General features: G+C 37.7%; 1 protein-coding gene across 2 annotated transcripts in view; it reads right to left on the bottom strand.

The window, feature by feature from the left end:
* Positions 1-25,669, bottom strand: part of SLC9A7 (solute carrier family 9 member A7) — a 146,366-nt gene that overhangs the window by 42,375 nt on the left and 78,322 nt on the right. For both annotated transcript variants that reach the window (XM_081277314.1, XM_081277313.1), the window contains exons 4-11: positions 24,670-24,746; positions 21,327-21,439; positions 10,932-11,037; positions 9,792-9,933; positions 7,799-7,904; positions 5,863-5,951; positions 5,659-5,772; positions 3,235-3,346 (exon numbers count right to left, since the gene is read on the bottom strand). In XM_081277314.1, coding sequence (XP_081133440.1) covers positions 3,235-3,346; positions 5,659-5,772; positions 5,863-5,951; positions 7,799-7,904; positions 9,792-9,933; positions 10,932-11,037; positions 21,327-21,439; positions 24,670-24,746 — 859 coding nt within the window. The remainder of the gene's footprint in view (positions 1-3,234; positions 3,347-5,658; positions 5,773-5,862; positions 5,952-7,798; positions 7,905-9,791; positions 9,934-10,931; positions 11,038-21,326; positions 21,440-24,669; positions 24,747-25,669) is intronic.

A 25,669-nucleotide genomic window follows, 5' to 3' on the forward strand; every position in this document is an offset into this window, starting at 1 on the left:
AAATACAATGAGAAAAATACTACATCAATTTGTACAGCACATTTTAGGATACTGACACACTTATTGTCTAAATAATTTTCCTGCTAGTAACCAAAAGTAAAAAGAAGTATAAATAAATGTTAATAACACACATTCTCTTAGTCTATGATCAAAACACTACCCAGTCAACATAAACTTAAAACACATGCTAGCTCTGAATATGTCAAATGTACATTAGTGGAAAACAGTGCAGCATTTCCTTAGCAAAGGGGGAAGCCATGCAGAGAAGTGAAAATATAGCCTGACTTATATCAGGGGTTGCCAACTCTTTCTTTAAAGGGCCAGACATTAAATACTTCAGGTTTGGTGGACCAAGAGACCAAATCAAGGATGTTATATAGGTATTTATATAAAAGATAGAAAACAGGTTGCTACAAATTATTATTGATTAAAATTAACAATGATAAGAACAATTGAGTATACTTTGTTGTAATGAAGGTCTACTAATGAAAAGAATAGAATTCTTTGCAGAGGGATATTTTGATTAATTGGGTTTCAAAGTTACTGTTCCCTCTCCTCAAATAGATTGTAAATATTCATCTATAAAAGGAATTCTGAACTGGTGGGGTATATAAAAACAGGTTTATATAATTATCAACAGCCAGATTTAGCCCTGGAGCTGTACTTTGTTGATCCTTGAGGTACATTAAGATTAACCAACATTTTCATGTTTTAGAGTTTACTTTCTAAGCTCCTCTGTTCTGTTCTCATACCATGCTCATAATTTGTTTTATGGTAAAGACAAAATTCACAGTCTTTAGTACCCATCTAGTATAAATTCTTACTTACCAAGTACAAGATAATGTGTACATTACACAAGAGAAGAAAAAGTTACACCTATCATATCTGTTTATAAATTTCCCCTTTCCCAATAATTTCACAATTAATATGAGACCTTCACTACAATTCACAAAGGAGTGACTCAATAAAAGTTACCTTAAAAAATAGAAAAGTTGGGGCTGGGGCTGTAGCTCAGTGGTAGAGCACCTGCCTCGCTTATGTGAGGCACTGGGTTCAATTCTCAGCACCACATAAAAATAAATAAAGATACTTCATGTTTATCAACAACTAAAAAAAATTTAAAAAGTTGATGTTTTCTATTACTCTGTCCTGTGAATTATTTAGATACAGCTAGATCACTCTTTAGCCAACAAGGTAATCAGTCAATATTTAAGCCTCTACAGGAATGTTGCCACCAAGAAGAGAATTTGGGGGGCTAGGGAAAGATAATGTATGACATCTTTCTTTAATTTAATAGGTAAACTATAAGCAATATGAAAGGGGAACCTCAGGCATTTCAAAGCCTTGAAGAATAGGTTCCTTTGGATAGCCAAATTTCTCCCAGTGTAAAATATTTTGGGTGGCATCTTTAAATAGTACTGTGTATATCTCAATCTTTTGGTAAAGAAGATAATGTTCATCTATTTGAAGTTTGCCTAGATGACAGTTATCTCCAATTCGTCTTCTTTTTGTCCACTGGCATCTTCCTAATATGTAAGCAGAAGCTTGTCACTGCCCTTCTTCATCAAGCTCTCAATGTTTTCCTGTTGCCCTTGAGTAAAACCCAAGCTCTTTAGGACAACTCTGGAGCTTCTGTGGTCTCCTTTGAACAAAAGTGGTTCTTGAAGTACTGTCCTTTACCCAGCAGCAGCAGCTGAGAATGTGCTAGAAATGGAAATTCTTGGGGCTCACCTCCAGAATCAGACACCCTTGGTAGTAGAACCTACAATCTGCTTTAACAAGCCCAACAGGCAAGTTTGATAAAAACAAAAGGCTTCGGATCACCAGATGCATTTTTCCTTTGGAACCTCACTCTCTGCATTGCTCCATGTGTCTGACATTTCAACACAACTGCTGTCCTTCCTTGAAAAAAAGCACATAGAGCAATGCTTATCTGCCTTTCCACCTGCTGCCTCCTGAAATTTCATTTCTTCTAAGGCCAGTTTGAAGGCCACCCCTTTTGTGAAAATGGTCTTGAATACTCCTCTTCTTGTCCTGTCTTTTACACATCTTTGCACAAGTTGTCATCCTTTCTTGAGAGGAAATTAGCTCTTTGTGCATCTGTCTCCCCACACCCTCAGAGGACTGTGACCTCTCCTTGAAGGAGGCTGGTCTTTGTATCTTTCATAAACTAGAACTCTGGCTTATAAAAAGAGGACATCTAAAAACGTTTGTCAGAGTGAAAGGCAATCAATATGGCAGGGAATAGATTCATGCTCATGGCAAGCTTGCTTGGGACAGAAGGAGAGATGCATGGAGCACTGCCTGTTGGTGTCATTTCAGTATGATTTTATTAGGCTCCAGGCATCTCTGTGAGCCCCCCTAAAACCACTACATCCCAGTAAAGTGGCTACTACCCACTCTGTCCTCTGGTACTGCCCCTCTCTCCATACCCCACAAGTCAGAGGTACCTTTAAGGGTCCTGATGGTCTTTTGCCCCCAATATCTTCTCTCTTTGGTGTGATGAGATGCTTGCTCTAACCTGGGTCTCATATGATGTTTACCACTCTCACTTTATCATCTATTCATGGCAATTGCTTTCTACCTTCTTTACCTCTACATCTTTCTTTATTGCCCTTTGTCCCCTCAGTGGCTTTTCTGAATCTCTCAGCTTTATAGTGAAAAGGGTTACAACAGTGTAAATCAAACAGAACTGTCATAGCTGTTAAATCCAGCTTTGGATTTATCTTGCTTTTTGAGTGTATTTTATTCCTCTTGCTCCACAGAAAGTCGGAACAAAGAGGGACTTCTGCTACTTGGTTCAATTACTTTACTTTACAAGAAAGGATACTGTCGCTGAGAGGTGCTGAGTGATGTGACCCATGCTTTGTTTCATCACTAGTTATTTTCCTTCTAATTTTAGGTCTGGAGTCCTTCTAAGAAGCTTGTGTGTTATAAACAACTGCTAGAAAACAATCGAGCACTTTGAATACTTATATATTTCTAGGTCCCTTGGGTGGTAAATATGCAAATATACCGATAGGGAGAATGTTCACATTTGGTAGTATGGTTTTCAAATCAATATTAACTCAGTTGAACATATATATCTGTCCTGCTCTGCATTGTAGGTAATACAAAAGAACCAGAAATTTGAATGTTTTTTTTATGAACCTCACTGATTATATTTTAATCATACTATCATTGCTTGCTAAATAAAACTAATTTTCATTACATATATATTTGTGTTTTTTTTACCTGAAAACATCATCATGTGTTGAAAATTCCAGCCAATCTTATGCCTTCTGCCCAAGTTCAGGAAGAAGGAGAGTGGGTAGATATGTGCAGCTCTGCCCAGGAAGATAGCAACCTGACCAACAGGATGAAGGTTAAGGGACCAACAGGTTTCCAGAAAGACACTTTCACACAAATTGGTTGATCAGAGAATTTTAGGAATGTCATGATCCAGGGAACTACCCAAAGAAGCCAGGCTGTGTAGTTCCCCCCTAGACAAATCACTCATCAATAAAATGGGTATCATTTGGCCAATGTTCCCCAGGTTCCCATTCATAGAGATAATTTCTAGCTTGTTAAACACAGTTATAACTTTCTGACTTAATTCAAATGGTATTGATTAATTCTTCAATCTGTCTAAAAATGAGTCTAAAATAAATTCAAGTACCATGGCAGAAATGAGGAGTTAATAAAAGCAAATTGTGCATTGGGCTCTACTGTAAGAAAAATCACAAGAAAGAAAGATTACTAATCCTGGAACAACTATAAAGAGGAAGTTTTCTGGGTAAGAGCTTGCAAACTTCACTTGCAAGTAAACACCAGGGACTTCAATGCCCAGGAAGAACCTATAAATAAGAGATGTGGAACATTAAAAGTATTTATACAACAAAGAGATGATCAGATAACTCATAAGAATCAACCCAGGGAGATTCCTTTACCTAAATGGCTGAAATGTCTTTTTGAGATATAAAACACAGAAAAGGAAGAGTGTGGAAAAGGAAGTCTACTGTGCAAAGCAAAGAATTCAGGGAAACCAGTCATCTGTCACTTGCCAAGTTTAGACAGCACTCAACAGAGAGAGCTTCTCACTCCCCTGGTCAGAGAAGGAAACCCCCTGTGGGAGCCAGAGGAATGGGGAGCTTCCGTTTAGGCAAAGCGCCAGCTGCAGGAGCTGCAGCTGTTTCAGACAGAAGCCAGGGCGGAACGATCTTCTGTTTCCTCCAGGGTAAGGCACTGTTTTTCTTTTTTCTTTTCCTTTCTTTCTTTCCTTTTTTTAAACAAAAGGAAACAGGTAGTGTTCATAAAAGAAATTCTACTCCAGAGATGAAGCAGAAGATCTTAAATGGTCAGCAGCCTTTAGGATTTCCAGAGGACTCTGCTCACCCAGCCACAGGCCCTGATCTGTAAACATGGGCTGTGCTCTCACAGGATAGCATGCAAGGAATACAAATCAAAACAACATGTCCTCTCCTTCTTAATGAAAAATAAAAACACTGATCATTCAGATTTTGAGCTATTTGTCTGGTGAATGTGTAAATCTAAGAAATGAGCCACCAGTATGAGCATAGGACACTGTAACTAGAAGGATTTCAACATTACTGCTATCTAGCAGCTTGGGGAGTGTCAATCATCTGTATTTGGGGTAAAAAATGGGAGTTCATAACCCACTTGAATCTAATGTATGAAATATGATATGTCAAGAGCTTTGTAATGTTTTGAACAACCAATTAAAATAAAAAGCCCAGAAGAGAAAATCACTCCTTGCTGCCAAAATTCCAAGAGCTAAAGATTACTCTGAGGCCTCAAAAAAGGTGAAAGTAAATGTCCAACAACAGGAGACTTCTGCTCAGGATCTTAAAATCAAGCCCCAGAAAAGTTCACCCCAATGAAAACAATAGTATTTGAAACCTAGTGAGTGAAACCTTCAGCTACTATATTAATTGCTAGGCGCTCGAATTCCTCCTTGCTCAAGAAAAGCCATCCCCAAACCTGTGTTTCCCTTCTCAAAACCATGTTTCCCTTTCCAAAACTATATTCACAATGGGGCCAAGTCAAGAAATCAAGTATCTTCTCTTCCTTCCATCACTTCCTTCCTTCCTTTCTTTTTTGGGAAAAGCAAAGGAGACTTTCACATTGTGATCCATAGCAGCAGGGTAGCTTGGGTGAGAGTGTAATCTGCCTGTAAGCACCTCAGGGCAGTGTGAAGAAAGGCTGCCCACGATAGATGGGTAGTTGAGAGCAAGTAGATTGCAACTTTCCAGCCACCCAAATCAGAGAAGGCCCTGTTTTAGAATTCACATGACAATGAAATATCAAAAATAATTGTGGAGATTGATATTGCTGCTGACTTTTAGACTTACCCAAAAGGGAACTCAAAACAAAAATCATCTCTCAAGCCCCAGTTTAACACTGAGGCCATCCTTTTTACAGAAAATGCAGGAAGGATGACCTGAACATAAATGCTAGTATTTAAAATAAAAGACATTTAGCTTTATGAAGCACCACTTAGGCCTTCTTTTTCTCACAGTAAAAAGTATCAGTAGAACTGGCCTATTCCTGCATCTGAAACAGATAAAATAACAACAATAACAATTAAGAGCACTAGTAGAGCTTCCCCAGCTGTGGTCACCTCTCCATGTAGAAAATGGTAGAATGAGAAAAGGATACAAAAGCGCCAATGATGAAAATGGGGCTGAAAACGTGCTTCTGGAAGGTAAACAGCGCCAGGCCCATGTAGGAGAAGATGAAGTTCTCTGCCAGGAAGTGTAACACCTCAAACAGCTGCATGGAAAAGGGAAAAGGAGATTGTAAACCCTGTACTCCCCTTCCTTGTATTACCAGGCAACGCTCAATACCAAGGCCCTGTCTTACCTGCTTGGTTCGACTTCTTGACTCCACTGAGAGATTGTTGTAGGTATAATGAGCTTGTGTGATCCCACAGAAAAGAACAGCTACAACACCTGTAAGGAGAGATTTGGGGGTTTTTTTAGTCAATGGAGAAAAAAGAGGCAGGAAAAAACCCCTGCTGAAACAAAAAGTGAAGGTAGTAGGCAAACCTAGCATATTTCAACTTCCAAAAATATTTTTGAGATTTCCTATTATTGAAATCTCCCTTTGCTCCTCACCAGTAATACCAAACTTTCCTTCTCCCAACTTTGCCCTCTCTTCCTTCAAGGCCAGGTCCCCAAACTCGTTCCGTTTCTCCAATGTTATGCACATTTTCTCTCTCTAAATTTGCCATCTGTAGTTGGCATATACCATAGCATTCATTTCCCCAAAGAGACTGCGAGGGCCATTCATATACTTTTGTCATATTCATGTCTGTTTTTAGAATGAGTGTATTTCATTTCAAACCAATGCTTCATGTTTTTTAATAGTCTGGGGCCTCAGACAAAATAGACTGAGAATACTATTCCATTTGTCCAAGGCTTGATGATCTAGATTTCCAGTTAATGGTAACCATTTTGTCATGCAACACAACTGACATACATGGGACTATACTTCCCAGAGAATAGTCAAGTTTTAAGGAAGTAAGCCATTTAGTAATGATGCATATAAAGACATTGTAGTATTTTGAAAAGATAATAAAAGTTCTCTGTAACTATCTGGATCATATAGAGTAACTGTACTTGAGTTTCCTAGTGGAAAAATTCAGTGATTTCTTTAAAATGAGAGAATAGGGCAAAAAACTCACATTATCAACCACACTAATATTACATATGTTGAATAACCCTATTCCTATTCTAAAATCTAAACTGCTCTACAATCCAAAAATTTTTGAGCACTGACATGATGCCACAAGTAGGAAATTCCACACCTGACCTCATGTGATGGGATGTAGTCAAAACACAAGTGCAGCCATGTGTGGCTCACACCTGTAATCCCAGTGGCTCGGGAAGCTGAGGCAGGAGAATCGTGAGTTCAAAGTCAGTTCAAAGTCATGAGATCCTGCCTCTAAATAAAATATAAAATAGGTCTGGGGATGTGGCTAAGTGGTCCAGTGCCCCTGGGTTCAATCCCTGGTAGCCCCCCAACAACAACAACAAAAAAAACAAGTGCATAACACAGTTCATTCAGCACCTCCAAGAAAAAAAGAGCCTCCTAGCTCTTTTAGCTATAAAGTGGGTGACTTGTACAACCTCTGTGTTATGTCCAAAATTATTAAAAATATTATAAAATATTATGTTCTGGATCTGTGTATAAGGTATATATAAAACATAAGTGAATTCTGAATTTATGCTTGGGTCTCTTCCTCAAGCTAACTCATTATGTGTATAGAAATAGTCTGAAATTTTAAAAGAATCCAAATAATGAGATACTCAACCTGTATATTTCACTGACACCATAAATACCTAGTATTGAAAAAACAATGATTAAATAGCTCAGAGACAAAACAATGAAAAAATGTGTCCATCCTCATCTGAGTAGATGCAAAATTACCTTTACAGGAATACATATTTGCTGATTATTGCTGTTTATAAAATGATATAGTAATCTGGGGAATGATATAAATAAGATTTGAATATATTCAGTAGCCACTGCAGCTGAACACCTACTTTATGGTTAGAATGTGTAAAAAAAACTTAGCTGAGTTTGGAATAATAAACTTTACCCTTAAAAATATGTAGTTTTTAGAAACTTTATGTTTAAGACCAAACCCTAGCCTTGGTCAGTAATCCTCCATATGGATACTCATCGAGCAGTTAATCAATAAAATCTAGCTGCTAAGAATTCTTCTGGCCACTCAAAGTCCCACAGCCCCCACTACAGTTAGGGGAAGGGTGGCTTGAGGGAAGAGAGAACCTACCTGTAAATCCACAGGCTTCTGCCAAGAGAAATGTACTCCAAGACATCAGGAAAAAGAGTGCCGTCTCCAGCAGGGGGAAGCAGTGCAGCTTGGTAAACTTGGTCACGTCAGCACCCCGTCAAGGACCGCAGCTCCAGGCACCAAGATCCACCCTCTGATCAGCCCAGGACTCCTCCCTAAGGTCTAGGCATTGCCTTCCTCTCCTCTTTTGGGGTCCAGTAGCTGCTGCTGCTGCTGCTACTGCTGCTGAAGCTAGGCAAGTGCTCTAACACTGAACTACACCCCTAGTCCAGGCATATTTTTTAGGTAATAAAATTATGCTTTCCCACAGAAAAGAAGTTGCCAGTGGCTAGGGCAATGGGAAATGGGGAGTTAACACTGAATGGGCAGAGTTTCTGTTTGAGATGAGGAAAAAGATCTAGGACTAGATAGTGGGGATGGTTACATGAAATTGCAAATATACTTAATGCCTCTGAATTGTGTGCTTAAAACGTTAAATGGCAAATTTGGTTATATATTTTACCATGATTTTTTTTAAACCAGGGATTGAAGCCAGGGGCACTTAATCACTGAGCCACATCTTCAGCCCTTTTTTAAAAATATTTTATTTAGAGACAGGGTGTTACTGAGTTACTCAGTGCCACACTAAGTTGCTGAGGCTCACCTTGAACTTACAATCCTCCTGCCTCAGCATCCTGAGCTGCTGGGATTACACTCATGCATCATGGTGCCTGGCTAGGATTTTTTAAAAATTAATAACTACAGTTGAGCATCTACTTTATGGTTAGAAAAGCTATTGAAGTTTATACTTTAAGTGGGTGACTTGTACAATATGTGAATTATTTATTATAATTAATATGAATACATTTCTGGCCTCAGGCTTGCCTGGTAGGTTAGTTCTGGCAGAGTTGGGAGGGCCTCAGGCAGGCAGGCCTAAGAATACAAACCCTGTGGGTCATTATAGTCGGAGTACACAGATTATGCCTAATGAAGACATGGGACAATAAGAAAGAAATGTGCAAGTCTCAAAATCAGCTACCAGGTGCTGGTGTCTCCTTTTGGCAACAGCACAGATTCATCTTCTGACACTACCATTCAACATGGGGCTGTCATATAACCATCTCATGAATGAGTTCACTGAGCAATAAGTTCCAGGGTACCAAAAAGGCCTCAGTGAACAAGACCACCTAAATCTGCACTATTGAACACAGTATCCATTACCCCCATGTGGCTACTAAACACTTAAAATGCAGCTAGTCAGAACTGAGATGTGCAAAGAACAAAATACTCATCATATTTCAAAGATGTAGAGCACAAATTCAATGCACAAAATCTCATTAATAATTTTATCATAATCCTTGTATTATCTACACTGATTGCCTATTGAATTGATGTGATTCACACTACATTTATAATGCTCATCAAAGAGGATATGATGAAAGAACACATTTGTGGAGCTCTTTCTACATTTTGCATTTTTGGTTGTTTGTGTTTTTTTGTTTGTTTGTTTATTTTAAATTAAAGATTGTGCCATCATTTGCTCATGGAAGACCACTGTAGAATAATTCCCATGGATGGCCCCCAGCTAGTTTTGATCATGTTAACACCCACATGGCCTTGATCAGCAGACAGTAGCAGCAACCTGAGGCTAAAGTCCTTCCAAGCTGGTGGTCCCTGATCCCTAGTCTCCTACATACTTCTCAGCTTTTTTTACCCCCCTTCAATTGATACTCGAATTGGTTCACAAGCAAGGAGGGGTAGGCAAAAGTGAGGACAAAGCAGAGTATTAGAGCCTCCCTCCCAATATTTTTCTTAGACTCTTAGCTAGGGGCCCAACCATGGTACATCACCTGAGGGACACATTTCAGGAATCACTACACCCCATTGGAACAACCAATTTAAGAATCTGATCTGAAAGGAAGATCTGAGAACTCTCAAAGTGTAATGTCACATACGCATACCCAGGCAGGGGTACAAACTATAAAAAGGATATTAAAGCAGTCACAACACCAGTCACAGCTCCCATGGTAAAAGAGCCACTAAATATACCTAGGAAAATGCCAACTGACTTAAAAAAGGCAGCAGCATCAAAGGCATGAGTGTTCAGCCCTGCTGGCTGGTAGGCAACAATAGACCTGAGGTTTAAAAAAAAAAAAGAAAGTTTAAAAAGATTGTACTGGTTTTACATGATGATACAACAGTCACACCTCATTCACTATTTCACTCCTGTAGTTTCAGTTAACCTGAGGTCAACCACAGTCTGAAAATACAAATGGAAAATTCTAGAAATAATAATTTATAATTATTATTCATACGTTTTAAATTATGTGCTGCTCTGAGTAACATGAAATCTCATACTGTCCAACTTTATCCTACCCAGGACATAAATAATTCCTCTGTCCAATATATCCATGTTGTATGTTATTTACCCATTAGTCACTAAGCAGCCATTCAAGATTATCAGATCATACTGCTTATGTTCAAGCAACCCAAGAGTAGGGATGCTGGGACCTCAACTATGCCAAAGAGAAGTCACAAAGTGCTTCCCATAAGTGAAAAGGCAAAAGTACAATAAGATATTGTGAGAGAGCAAGACAGAGTGAGCATGCATACATATGCTCATATTTGCATAACTTTTATTATACCATAGTGTAATGATTGTTCTATTTTATTAGCTATTATTGCTAATCTCTTACTTTAATTTACAAATTAAACTGTATCATAGATGTATGTACAAATATCATAGAGACAGAGTATAAACAAAGTATACATAGGGTTAAGTAGTATCTGTGGCTTCAGGCATCGATTGGGGGTCTTGGAATACATCCCCTAAGGATAAGGGGGGACTATTGTAACTGAAAGTATCAACAAATAGAAGTATCCACACTCTACCAAGCACTGCCCAGGGCAAATTCATTTAATTTAATCTGCAGCCACCATGTTAAGCTCACGTCAGAATTCTGATTGCTGCTGAATGGACAAAACAATAAAACTTTAAAAACAAAGCTGGTAAATCTCATTTAGAAAAACACCCAATTCAATATTTAACACTTTTGATATAGTCTTCTGAATTTGCCCCAAAACATGCAGGAAACCAAAGTCTCTCTTTCCTAGTAGAAACACTGTTACTTACGAGGACAGTACAATGGCAACAGCATCATTTAGGACGCTCTCTCCAAACAGAAGTGCATAAAGATCCACATCTGCATGCAATTCATTAAATATCGCCAGCACAGTCACTGAAAAGTGGGCCCAAAGCACAGAAATTAGTTTTGGTTTCTGCCCTTACAGCACTGATTACAGTTTTATACAGGCAATTCCTATCGTAGGCGGAATCAGCAAGGGAGTCAAAGATGGAGTGTTGGTCTATAACAAAAAGGAAACTGGCGATCTTCCTAATCTAAATGAAGTTTGATGTGATCTTTGTGTCTAAGGACTCTGTCCCAGAACAGCATGCTTTCCACTGTAATTCCATCACACTCTGAAATTGCCTGGTGTAGAACTTTAAAAAAAATGATGATCACCCCTAAAATACTTTGGCTTTTCTGGTGAGTCAGAATCTCCCTGAAGGCAGAAACCCTGTTTGGCTGAGCACTGTGCTCCCAGAACCCAGATAATGTCAGGGTACACAGAAGACTGTAATAAATGTTTGTGAAATAATGAAAGTCTTCATTATTAATGAGTCTTCACTATACATAATTATACTTCTTTTATTTTTTTATTATTATTTTTTTGAACACACAGTATATTTATTTTTATGTGGTGTAAACCAAGTGCCTCACACATGCAAGGCAAGTGCTTTACTACAGAGCTACAGCCCCAGCCCAACTTCTTTTTATTTTTAAATTAAATTTTACTTTTATGTGGTACTAGAGATTGAATCCAGGGATGCTCTACCATTGACCTACATTCTCAGCCCTTCTTATTTTTTGAGACAGTGTCTCACTAACTTGCTGAGGCTGGTCTTGAACTTGTGATCCTCTTGCCTCAGCCACACGTTTAGGTTGGATTAAAGGCTTGTGCTACCGTGACCAGCCATTATTATGCTTCTTATAGTTTTCACATTTTTTAGTCATTTAAAACTCAGCTGGTCTCCAGATCAGTGGTTCTCAAACTTCTTACCTCAGAATTCCTTTACAACCTTAAAATTTGTGTGGCCCACAAAGAGCCTTAGTTTTATGGGCTACAGCTACCAATATTTATTATATTGAATAAACATGAAAAACTGAACATTTATTCATTTGATGTTAATAATAATAATCTATTGTATTAATATGACATTTAAAAAATATTTATTTTTTAGTTGTAGATGGACACAATACCTTTATTTTATTTATTTTTATGTGGTGCTGAGGATTGAACCAGGGTCTTGGACATGCTAGGCAAGCACTCTACCTCTGAGCCATAACCCCAGTCCCACATGACATGTTTTAATAAAAATAATTACATTTTATAAATCAAAAAAGTGAAAAGGGAGCCATGCTTTCACATTCTTGCAAACCTCTTGAGGATTAGTGGGAAGGAGAAGCTTCTCACACCTGTTTCTGTACCTAAGCAACAGACAGTCAATATCATGTTATGCAACCTCTTGAAAATTCCACTGTACACTTGTGAGAGAGGAGCGTAAAAAAGAAAAATAATATATTTATGTTATTAAATCAATTTTGATCTGATGGACCACTGAAAAGGTTTTGAGGAATTCCCAAGGGCTCCCAGACTATACTTTGATAATCACATCTCCAGAACAGGGTTCTTTAACCTCAGCTCTATTGACAAAGAAACATAATTTCTTTGTTGAGGGAGGTTGGCTTGTACATCACAGGATGTTTAGCAGCATCCTTGGCCCCTACTTACCAGATGCCAGTAAGCAGCACTGCTCTTCTCAATTGTTATTTATTTAATTTTTAGTTGTAGGTGGACACAATACCTTTATTTTATTTTTATGTGGTGCTGAGGATCAAACCCAGGGCCTCATGCATACTAGGCAAGCACTCTTCCTCTGAGCCACAACCCTAGTCCCAGCTCTTCTCAATTATAACATCCAAAATGTTTCTAGCTCTTGCCAAATATTCCCCAGGGGGCAATATGATTGATGGGTAAGAACCAGGGCTCTAATGTATACATGCAGCAGTGTTCTCTCAACACTCATACCTGACCACCTGCTTCTTCATTGGAATCTACCTTAAAGTCTGTAGAAGCTCAGAACTCACATTCCCAGCTCTCCTTGAAAAGAGTCTCACTTCTTCTTATATGGAATAAAGCCAGATGCATGTACCCAGTTTTCCTCCATGGAGCAACTGATGTGAGTGAAACCCAGAGGCAGTGCAGCAAACCGAATACCCCGATGCCTTATTGTAAGAGGACCCATGACACTAACCTGTGACCAGTACCTAAGATGAATGTCTATTTTTAAAGCTGGTATTAGCCAGGTTTTTCTGTTATAATTTTAGTAAAAAGCATTAGTAACTGATACAATTAGAAAACCAAACCAGATGCATAGTGAGTTATTATAAGCCTGTTAGTCTTATTCTCACCATCAGTTCAAGAAATGAAATTTGCATACTCCCCATGTGTCCCATTCCAATATCAAACCCTTTCTTTCACATAAAAGGAACAGATATTTGAATTTTATAGTAGCCATCTGCATGCCTTTCCTTATAGTTTAATCACCCAAAGGGACATTTCCTGACACTATCATTTACTTTTGCCAATTTTAAAGAAAATGGACTTTTTTCCCCTGGGTCTCATTCATTCTGCTATTTTCCCCCTCTATTCCCTTCTGTCAACTGTCTTCTCATAAAGGCATATTATTTAGTTCTCTAGTTTCCAAATTTTCCAATCCTGATGCATGCAGATCTTTAATAATTTCATTTTCTCAATTTGCATTAGCTTCTTTAGGAATATGAATCAAGTTTCATCCTTTGAAGGGGTCCAATTTTTCTGCCATGACTTCCTTATCTGTTGCTTTCTTATTTATGGGGGCTATCCTTGTTTTTCTTCATACAATATTTGCATGAAGTCCAACCTCAATCCATTTCTATTGTTCATATTTAAGTGAAGTGGATAAAGAACAGAAAGTAGGCCCCTAGGACTTCCCTAGTATCATGGCTCTAGGACTCCCTCTTCTGGTTTTACATGGAACTATTAAAAATATGGACACTTCCCCAATACTTTCTGAAATCCACTGCTTCTGGTCCCCTCCTCCATTACTATCTATGCTGCCTTTCTCCTTTAACACCCTGTCAATCGGGGTTCATAGTCCTAGCAGTTCCTGTTTAGGAGGTGACTCTACTTCCAGAGAGATCTTTGCTTGGTATTTCTGAGAACCCAAGATCACTCACATGGCCTCTAACCTCCTCCAGTCTCCTTGCACTCTTCCATAAATTTGAGTCTGTAAAGCCCCTCCAAGTTTTAACTGATTTCATTCAGCCCACATAGTTCTTTAATCCCAGTGGGGATTTCTCCTTTATAATGTAAATATTGGTGGTAAATTTCTGTGTTTCCTGACATTCAAAAGGATCAACAACTCCTTTCCCCTGCTGCGCAGCTGCTATTCCTGTGCCCAAGTCTTGCTGTTCCTGGTGGGATACTCTGGCAGCTAGTTTCATCTCTGTCTTTGTTTTACTGTTCTACTTTCTGTGTTTTTGTTAGGAATTAAGGGAAATTTCAAAATGACACTATCCCCAATATGTCTTCATTTACAAAAAGTTTAATTCATTTATAAGCACAAAAATAATTTAGATTTAAAAAATGTCCTATATCATGACATAACTAGACATCAATAAAGCATCTGCCCAACAACTATAGTTCTTTTTTTTAAAGAGAGAATTTTTTAAATATTTATTTTTTAGTTTTTGGTGGACACAACATCTTTATTTTATTTGTATGTGGTGCTGAGGATCGAATCCAGCGCCCCACGCATGCCAGGCGAGCGCGCTACTGCTTGAGCCACATTCCCAGCCCAACTATAGTTCTTAATTAAATGTCACATCACTTTCATAATGTAAGTGTTAACACAAGACACAAAGTCAACCTTTTTACTTTACCCTGAAATGCAATTTAGCAGACTACACAACAGGAAAAAAATCTATAGAGATGAGTCCTTTTTAAAAGTTGTTTTCTGAATTATTTACTGCAAGAACAATATTTGTGGCTCCTGATATGGAACCTTTACTCTAGTAGTTTACCATTATATGACACAGTAATTGTTTATAACCCAATTGTTGAAGAAACATTAACATTGATAATAACAACTACTACTGAGAATTTACCATGAAGCAGCCACCATGCTAACCATTTTATAATCTCATTTAGTCTATAAAACTCTATAAGTAGGATAGTATTACAATTTTCCCTGATTTAAAGATGAAAAAAACAGGCCCTCAATGATGGGCTGCTCTAAGATCTAATATCAAAATTCCTCAAATCTCAGTGGTTAAACATAAAAAGATGCTTTGTTTTGCATTTATATCACATGTCCACTGTGGACTAGCACAGGAGGCTTCTATCTCTATCAGTCACTTGGGGACTCAAGACTGAAGGGGACTAGTCTCAATGAAAAGAGCCTAGGCTTGGCAGTCCAGGAGACCTGGCTCCTAGGACTCTACTGGGCAGGGTGGCTCCTGGCAGAAATTAGATGGCACCCCTCAAAGAGAGCAATTTAAGAAGAGTTTTTAAAAGAGGTTATTTATAAAAAGCCTGGGCAGAGTACAGGAAAACCACAAGGGAGAAGACAGGACTTGAGACTAGAAACAGGAAGTTTTTGTACCAGTCCTAGGCCTGAAGGCTCCAGGAAAAGTTCTATTACTAGAACCTGGAGTTGTAGGGAGATGGTCATCTGACAGAAGCTATGATCTCTAATCAAGGGACACAGCTAGCTTAGTGGGTTACTCTATCTCCATCTTCCTCCCAGTGGCACTCCTTTGTGGAAAAATTCAATGGGAAACCAGAAAGCAAAGGAACCTTTGATATATTCCATACAAGCCATCAACTTCCTAGGGCCAAGAGGGAGGTGAAGGAGAATGGGGGGGAGGGGAGCATAAATCTACAGGGGCAAAAAGAAAACATCCAACATAACCACCAACTAGCTAGAAAAAATTCAGCGCATAGCAAAGTCAAAAGATTTGATAAAGGACTTGGCTTCATAATTCCCAAAGCCCTTCCAACTTTTAAATGTGGTTTGCCTAAAATACTACAGTTACTAGTAGTATTTTACTCATTGATCCTTGACAATAAAGGATAGCATGCATAATAATAATGTGGATATTTATATAGAAATGGTCTGAACTTTAACTCCTCATTCTCCCATCACCTTGTAAAACAGGTCAGGAACTCTGCAGTGCCCCTCCTGAACAAGTATGCATCTGACCACAATGCAGAATGTGGGTGATGACAACCAAAAGAGGATGGAATGGGGATGTCTGACTGGATATGTATCTTCTAAATGAAGGGATTTGCTATGATTTAGGGTATAATTTGAGTGTCTCTCAAAGTGCCACATATAAAGGCTTGGTTCCCAGGATGGTAGTATTAGGGGGTGCTGTGGACCTTTAAGTGGTGGGACCTAGTGGGAGTCATTGGGGACATGCTCCTCAGGAGATTGTGGGACCCTGGTCTCTCAGTGTCTCTGGTGTGAGAGATGATTGCTCCCTTGGACATGCACTCTCACCATTGCCATCTGGCACCCTCACCAGAGACCCAACCCAATGGGACCATTGATCCTGGACTTGAACTTCCAAAACATGAGTTAAATACACCATTTCTGTTTATTACACTAATGTCCTCAGGTATTTCAATATAGCAATGCAAAGTTGACTAATACAGCATTCAATAGGCCCTCCTCTAAGCAGGACCCTTGAAATCAGAAATAGCAGGGTCAATAGTTATGTGTAACTGGACATGAACTGAGAAATCACAATTAGCGGACTGAAAACCATTGGTGCATGTATTTTAAAAGCAGTAGGAAAAATGACAGAATAGCAAATAAATTAAAAAGAAAACCATTAAGTACTGAATTTGTTTATTTAACCAACTTTTCTTGATCACCTTATCTATTCATAAAAGAGCATGTAGCATTTGTGAACACTCAATGTAGATCAGTAAGTATCATTATGTACAAAATAGACTTAACTTGAAGAGCTATGGAAGCAGATCACTGAAGGAGTCTGGGAAGAATGAGCAGGCAGGTGGCGTATTGGAATCAAATGTCAAAGGATAAGCAAAAGACACCACCCAAGGTGATGCAACCAAAGAGTCTTGGACAATACAGATTGTAGATTTTGAAACCTGCAAGGCTGATTGACTCCAAGGTTACAAGAGTGAAAGGAATAAAATCAGGGGAATCATTTGATAATGTTTCACAGAAAGGAATAGCACTAATTTTTCTCTAGAAGCTGCCTATGGATGCACTATGGGGTAAAATCTCACATTTTCTTTCCTTAGCTCTGGATCCATATAGAGCAGCCGTCCACAAAGATGGTGCATGATCCCCATGGCACATGGCCACAAAACAGAGGGGGCTTTAGGTCAGAAAGCAGCCTGTATCACCCCACATACACAGTGTCACCTTCAATGGGAAAACCAAAGACTGGTGATTTGAGGCAAGTAGGTATAATTGGGGCAAATTGTGCTTTTCATATCAGTTATTATCACTCCATATCCCATCACCAGAAGGTAATCTAGTTTTGTGTTCCCCTTTAAACCAAGCTCTTGCCTGATGGGCTATAATCTTCTAGGTATTACCAAAATTGGAGTTTACTATTATAAATATATGTTTTTTATAGCTCAGAAGCATCTCTCAAGGACCTGAGAGCCATTATGAATGAATAGAAGAATAAGACCTCAGTCTCCAAGTCTGAGGACAGAATCCTAACTTTGAAAATTACCAGCCAACAAACAGCTGGTCTCTTTTCATATATTTTAACCAACTCTTTGTACTTTTTGTTTCTCTGACTCTGAGCTTCTGTGCAATCCTTTGATTACTTGCTTTAGTTGACTTTAAGAGCCACTTAAAGATCACCAACTAAGCTTTATATTATTAGCCTCCTCCTAGCTTTGCTACCTATAACACCTCAAATGTATGGGTTACAGTGACAACAGATGCCCTGGTTACTTTTCAGGGACTTGAAGGCCATTTTGGTTGAAACTACCAACTCTTCGCTTGGGATTGTACAGGTTTCTGATGGGTGACCATGAAGCTGGATTAAGCATGCACAGACAACTGACTTTACCACCAATCACCTTTCCCTGCACCTTAAATCACCCTGATTCTTTATCCCATAAATAGCCCCAAACCCTATCCGCAGAGAGGTGGATTTAAGACTTGGGGCTCTCATCTCCATGCTTGGCTGCCTGAAAATAAACTCTCTTTTTCAGAACCTGTTGTCTCAGTGATTGGTATACTGTATGATTGGCAAAACAGGCCTGGTTTCAGTATCACCCTCTAACTCTGCAATGAAGTTTTAATCTCCTTAATGGCCTAAGTTTTCAAACAACAGCTTTTTAGAAGGGTTGTAAAACACTTTTCATTTACAAAACATTCTACGTTTCAGAAAGATTTCCATTTAAAAAGCACTTAAAGTTAATGTGCTGATGTCTAATAAGTTTAAACTTTCAATTTTCTAGAACTTTCATTCATTTATACAAAACCCTTACTGTGCCAATCTTCCCAGGCAAAATAAAAATGATGTTGCATGGTAATGCCTTCCATTATTTTGTACCATAGTACAGGCACATTAAGGGAAAGTAAATAATTATGAAGATAATCTGGAAAAAATAAGCCTTAATATCCAATTAAATGAAGCAACACTAATAGCTCAGAAAAATGATATCAGTAATCTTTGTCACACTAACCTCCCCTTACTTGTTGGTAGTACTGGTGAGAAGGGAGTAGTAAAGTTATAGACAAACATTATTAGTAATACATTTTCAGACAGATTAAACTTCTCAGAAGAACGTATTTCTCAATAGATACACACTTAGAGATAGTCACACAGTCTAATATTAAAATAACAAAGCTGCCTTTTGGAGTGCTCTTTAGAAACATGCTTGGGTTAAGAGAAACAGAAACCTCTGTATGAATCAGATGTACAGTTTACTAGCCAACATAATTAGCAAAGGCTATGCCAAGTGTTTTACATGTGTTGTTTCACTTAATCATCAAAACAGCCCCAGGAAACAGAACATAATATTTCTATTTTATAGATGAGGAGTCTGATAGGAAAGGAAAAAGTAGACCCAAGCTACCTGATCATGACTGGCACGGCTAGAATGCAACCCAATCTATACGTGTGAGACTCAATATCCCACCTTCCTTTCCCAAACCAGAGTACCTCACAAACCAGAAGATTTCAGTCAGCCAAATCTTCTATACTAATTCACTTAAGGTATTTGTGATAACTTTTGAGGACAAGAGAGGTGAAAGTTTTTTGGAACATTGAAATTCTTTAGAACCACACAATTGTCTAGAGCTGTGTTGTCCAATGTGGTTGTCATTAGCCACATGTTCTTACTTAATTTAGCTTAACATTAAATGATATTTAATCAGTTCTTCAGTTGTACTACACTATATTTCAAGTACCCAATAGCAGTATGTGGTAAATGGCTACCATAATGGACTAGGCAGATTTTAGAACATTTCTATCTTTGCAGAAAGACTAATGTGATAACACTGATCTAGAGGACCCTCAAGAAACCTGGTCAAATGGGAAATTGGGAAATCTTAGTATCTTTAAGGTTATTAATGTCCAGAATGTTAGAGGTCATCATATACTTTGAGAAGACCTTTCCATCTTCACTATTTGGACAGGACCAGCTTTTTCTCCATAAATTCTCTCCTGTAGATGTACAGTTGGCCCTCAGTATCTGAGAGAAATTAGTTCTAGGACCTCTACATGCATACCAAAATCTGAGAATGCTCAAGTTCCTTGTATAAAATGGGGTGGTATTTGCACTGAGTCTATGCATTCGACTACATACCTCAAATCGTCTCTAGATTTCTAATCTTAATACACTGTAAATGCTATGAAAATAGTTGTTATACTATATTATTTAGAAAACAATGACAAGAAACAGAAGTCTACATGTTCGTACAAATGCAATTTCAAAAAAATATTTTTAATCTGCAGTTGGTTGACTCCACAGATGCCGGACACAGACATATGGAGGGCAGACTATTCTCACAATAGTTGACTTTAGAGAAAGGAATAGCTTTTAATTACTTGATGCAAATAAATTTAATTATAGGTTCCAATTTGGAAGAGAGATTTTTTAAAAATTGTTTTTTGGGCTGCAGGGGAGGAGGGACATATAATAATTCCAGTTTTAAGAACTGGTTCAACTAAAAAATACAAGATAAGAAATTTATGAATAGGAAATCACATCATAGTGTGGGGCCATGTAGGAGCATTGCACAAAAGGAGTTGATAATTTAAATCACAATAACGGCGCGGTGGGGAGGAGTGGAGGTTCACAAGATTGAGGGTGGGGGAATAGGAAAAACAGAAGAATGAAATGGATATAACTTTCCTATTTTCATACATGAATACACCACCAGTATAACACCACATCATGTACAACCACAAAAAAATGGAAAGTTACACTCCATGTATGAATGTCAAAATACATCCTACTGTCATATAAAACTAAAAAGAACAAATTTAAAAATTTTTAAAAATCACATTCACTACAGGTACCAATGTATGTTTCCACTAACAAAAGGTATTGCTTAAACCTTCTACCTAAAAGAAGGTAGAAGACAGTTAAGAATAAAAACTATGTCCAAATTTGTCATTCTCAAAACAGGTGGAAACAATCCAAGTATACACTGACGGATGAATGGATAAGCAAAATATGGTCTGTCCATACAATAGAAAAAATTTCAGCCTTAAAAAGGAAGGAAATCTGTTACATGCTACCATATGGATAAACCTTGAGGACATTATGCTAAATGAAACAAGAAAGTCACAAAAAGACAAATACTGTATGATTCTACTTACATGAGAGAACTAGAATAGTGAAGTTCATAGGGACAGGAAGTAGAATGATGATTGACAAGGGCTCAAGGTAAGGAGACAAGGGGATTTGTTGCTTAATGAATATAAAGTTTCAACTGTACATGATGAAAAAGTTCTAAAGACTGGTTACCCAAATATGTGAATACACTTAATACTACTGAAATATACACTTAGAAATGATTAAGATGGGGTTGGGAATGTAGCTCAGTGGTAGAGTGCTCTGCTTACCATGTATGAGGCCCTGGGTTCTATCCCCAGCACCACAGAGAAAAAGAAGAAATAATTGTGGTGGTAAATGTTATATTGTATATATTTCATCACTACAAAAATAATAATAAAAAGGTAAATGCATACTCTTCCTAGAAAGTCTCAGTCTGTTAGGCCTACCTACTATTCCCTTCCTCCACCATTCTGTTAATACTACAGTCTCTCTACTGCAACAAAAGTTAATGACTGTTCCAAAATTAAGGTTAAATAATGGAGTTTCATAATGATAAATCCAAATATACAAATACCTGGGTCAGTGGCAGAGATAATTGCTCCAAAAAAAAGACAATCTGTGTAGTAAAACTTATCAGAGAGCTGTCCCACAATCTTCATGAGCTTCACCACACCATACATGAGATTTCTGTAAGAAGGCAAGGTAAACTATGTAAGGAAAAAAAAAACTTACAAAATGTAAATGGATTGGTACTAAGAATACAATATATTTTTTTAAAATTTTAATATTATTTTTTAGTTGTATAGAGACACAATAGCTTTATTTTATTTTTATGTGGTGCTGAGGATTGAACCCAGCACCTCATGCATGCTAGGCAAGCACTGTACCACTGAGCCACAACCCCAGCCCCGCAAGAATACAATATTTTAAGGGAGATTTAGAAAAGCATTAGGTACCTTCAATGGGTAGACATTTACCAGTAACATGGGCAAACAGAATTATGGCAGTAATGGTTTGCAGCTAATGTCATCTTGCTGAAACATATGACTATTTCATTTATAAAGCTGTGATTAACAACAACTGTAGCAACTATGAAGCATGGTCGAAAATTTGCAACAAAATTAAGGCATCTTAAGCAACTAGGTAATAAGAGGGGAAAGATAGAGATAGGGCCTGGCATAATGTATAATAAATTGCTACAAAACTCACAGAATTCTAACATAGTGCATTTAAAGTCATAGAAAATGAATGGGTTGAGCTGGACGCAGTGGTGCATGCCTGTAATACCAACAACGTAGGAGGTTGAGGCAGGAAGGGAGCAAGGTCAATGGCAGTCTCAGCAACTTAGCGAGGCTCTGAGCAACTTAGCAAGACCTTGTCTCAAAATAAAAATATAAATAAGACTGTGGGTGTGGCTCAGTAGTAAAGCATCCCTGGGTTCACTCCCCAGAATCAAAAAAAAAAAAAAAGAATGGGTTGGATATAGTTGGAGAGAAAAAAAAATGGATTGGTCATAAAGATCCAAATGGTCAGCCTATCACTATCCCAGCCTTCTGTGTCAAAGGGGCAAATCCCCCAAATATCCTACTAGACTACATCAGTGTTCCCATCAACATGTATGGCTTCTTGCTCTGCTTGGATTAAGCAGGCCAGCAGCAGCCCTCCTTATATTGTTCAGAATGTGATGTGGTCCAGCAGGGATCACCAAGTTCAATTTTTCAGCTTGGCTAAAGCATATTTCCTATATGACAGCTTACAAATTGGGAACAGTGAGGAGTACTTAAAAGGCCTAGTATGTGTTACATGTGTGTTTGGAGGGGTAGTACCAGTGACAACAATAGCTGCAGGGATTAGGAGTAAAAATAACCATGTAATTAACTAATTGTATGCTACAGCCAACTTTCTAATAACAAGATCTATGAAAATAAGGACCATGCCATTGCCTATCTTTGTGTCCTGGATGCCTAGAAAAGTGATTGGCTAAGAAAAGAGCATAATAACTATTTTCAGAATATGATCCTTATGAGAAGAAATAGCCATAACTTAATGCTTCCTAGGGTGTGCCAGGCATAGTTCCAGATACTTACCCACTTCAATTTCAGGTCATAGCAACTCTACGATGCAGATTTGATTTTCCCTTTGTTTTTCATCAAAGGCTTCTTTCATGTACCTTTGAAACATTTCCTTAAACTAGACCTTCCTCTGCATTTCTTCCCACCACAATCTTAGACCTGGGCAGCAGAATTCTCTCAGATACCTTTTCCCCATCTTGCCTCTCACTGTCATTAATGCCAATTAGGTAACCTGTTGGCTCTTCAGTAATTTGTTCTCTCTTAAAGAACAAACCCAAGCCCCTCCTTTTTTGATAGAATAAAAGATCCCTACCTTTATCTCCAGGTTTCCAGCTAATTTAAAAAAAATCAAAGTCCTTGCTATATTCAGATTTTCTTAGTTTTTACCTAATGTCCCTTTTCTGCTCTAGGACCCCACCCAGGCTGCCACTTGGTATTTAATGATCAGATCTTTTTCTTCTCTTCTTGGATGTGACACAGTTTTTCAGACATTGCTTGTTTTCTGACGACCTTGGCAGTTCTGAGGAGTACTAGGCAGATATTTTGTAGAGTGTATTTCAATTGGGATTTACCTGATTTTTTTCATGGTTAGACTAAGGTGATGCATTCTAGGGTAGAAGAGCAGGGTAAAAAAGTGCCTTTATCACAAACAACAAGTGTACATATCACTTATCATCATTGATGTTGACCTTGATCTTCTGACTCAAATATTATCTTCCACATTTTATTCACTTTTAAAGTTACCCTTTTTTCCTCACCCACACTTGAAGTGAAGTTGGGTTGAGGAATGTAGCTTGAAGGGGATGTATCTACACAAATTATTTGGAATTCAGCATAGATTTGCCTCTTCTCAACCATTTATTTATTCATCCAATCATTTATTTATATCAGCGTGGACTCAGGGATATTTCATATTTTGGTGATAATCTAATACAATGTCATTGATTTTGTTATTCGTCAGCCATAGAGGGGATTGTCCATTATAGGAGCTTTCAAGTTGGCACTTGTATCCCTTTGAGATGCTCTACAGCCTTGTGTTTATCTGTTTGACTTTTGAGTACTTCTTTATTTTCAGGCATTACAAGATGCTCCATTTTCATGTATGTCTCCTGTCCTAGCCCTAGACTAAGCCTTTTTTTTGTTTTTATCAGAGAATGATATTAGAAACCAAGATGTGGGAACTGGGCACAATTTTATTTCATTTTAATTAGTTTTAATTTAAATAGTCACACCTGGCTAACAACTACCATACTTGATAGGGTAGCTCTCAATCCTGTCATCAGTCACAAACATCAAAATACTGGACTCTATCATCAGTCATAGTTGTGATAGCTATAAATTTTCAATTAGGGCTTTTCCATTCATGGGGTTTGTAAGTTGTTAACTTAAAACCTTCTTTAAATGGTTGGCTTCTCATTTGCAAGTTCAGCTGATCTGGTACCAGCCAAAGATTCCAGTGTTTGAGCATATGAAAGACTGCCTGGTTACCTGTGCTATAATAGCATCTAAAATAAAGACTTAAGAAAAACTTAGTGACTACTAGATTATCCTTAGGATTCTTCATTAAGTCTATAATGTTTTTGGTATTAAAAAACATATTTGTTACAGAAATCTAGTTAACATCTTACAACCAAACATGTATGTACATTGTCTAAATAAATGTAATCATTGTAAACTTCCATGTGACCTGGAATTTTGTTTTTACTTTGGAATGGGAGGGATTTTTTGTTTACAAGTTCATAAAAAAATAAAAACTATTTTAAATTACTGGGCTCTATGTTCCCATATGGATCTCATCTCTTTAGGAGGCATATCACTTTGGTTATATGACAGAGATTCACTTACCCAATAATGAAGCAAGAAACAGCAGTCCCCAAGAAGGCATAGGCCAAAATAGAGCCAAGATTTCTGAAAAAGTGTCTCTAAATCAAAAAAAAAAAAAAAAGGAATTACATTTTTATGTTTGACAGCAAGCATAAGAAATACATTTAGAAGTCTTTAAAAATGAAACTCCAGGGCTGGGGTTATGGCTCAGTGGTAGAGTGCTTGCCTCATAGGTATGAGGCACTGGGTTCAATTCTCAGTACTGCATATAAATAAATGAATAAAATAAAGTCCATCAACAACTAAAAACATATTTAAAAAATTTAAAAAAGTGAAACTCTACTTACTCCTTCCATTATTTCAAACAACTAAATTCACTCCTGAATAATGCTATTTTGCCTTAAACATCATAGTTTTAAAATATCATCTGCATTGCTAATTGCTGAGCAAGCAAGCAAAGACTTAGTAAAGCTTCAGACAAAACTATTCTAGCTTATTATATTAAGAGTATATGCATGTATTTATGCATATATGTGCATAAATAGACCAATAATTTTTATAGTTTTAACCTAAATCATTCTGCTTCATGATGCAGCTAGTTACTTCCAGTTCTGGTGGTACCTGAGATCATCACAGATATATGTACGAAATCAGTAAGTAGGAAAGTACCATCTAAGGAGTTTTCTATTTAATTTAGGATCAGAAAACACAGTCCTAAATATCTATCATGGGACCTGAAACATATCCTTATATACATTTGAATTGATTTGGGGGGTTTTGGAAAGAGGGACAATAGAGACATAAGTGGAGAAATGAAAACAGACAGCTGCATTTATGATGGGTAAATTTATATAGGAAGAAAACCATAACAATATAAGATCTAACAATTATTCAGAAAGAAGTGGTGAAACTGCAATCTTTAATGCTTCTGCACATTCACTACTTACCATAATACTTACCTTAAAATACACACACACACACACACACACACACACATTTATGTCATTAGGCCCATGGAAAA

Source organism: Spermophilus citellus (genome assembly GCF_964194105.1).
Source record: "Spermophilus citellus genome assembly, chromosome: X".
Taxonomy (NCBI): Eukaryota; Metazoa; Chordata; class Mammalia; order Rodentia; family Sciuridae; genus Spermophilus; species Spermophilus citellus.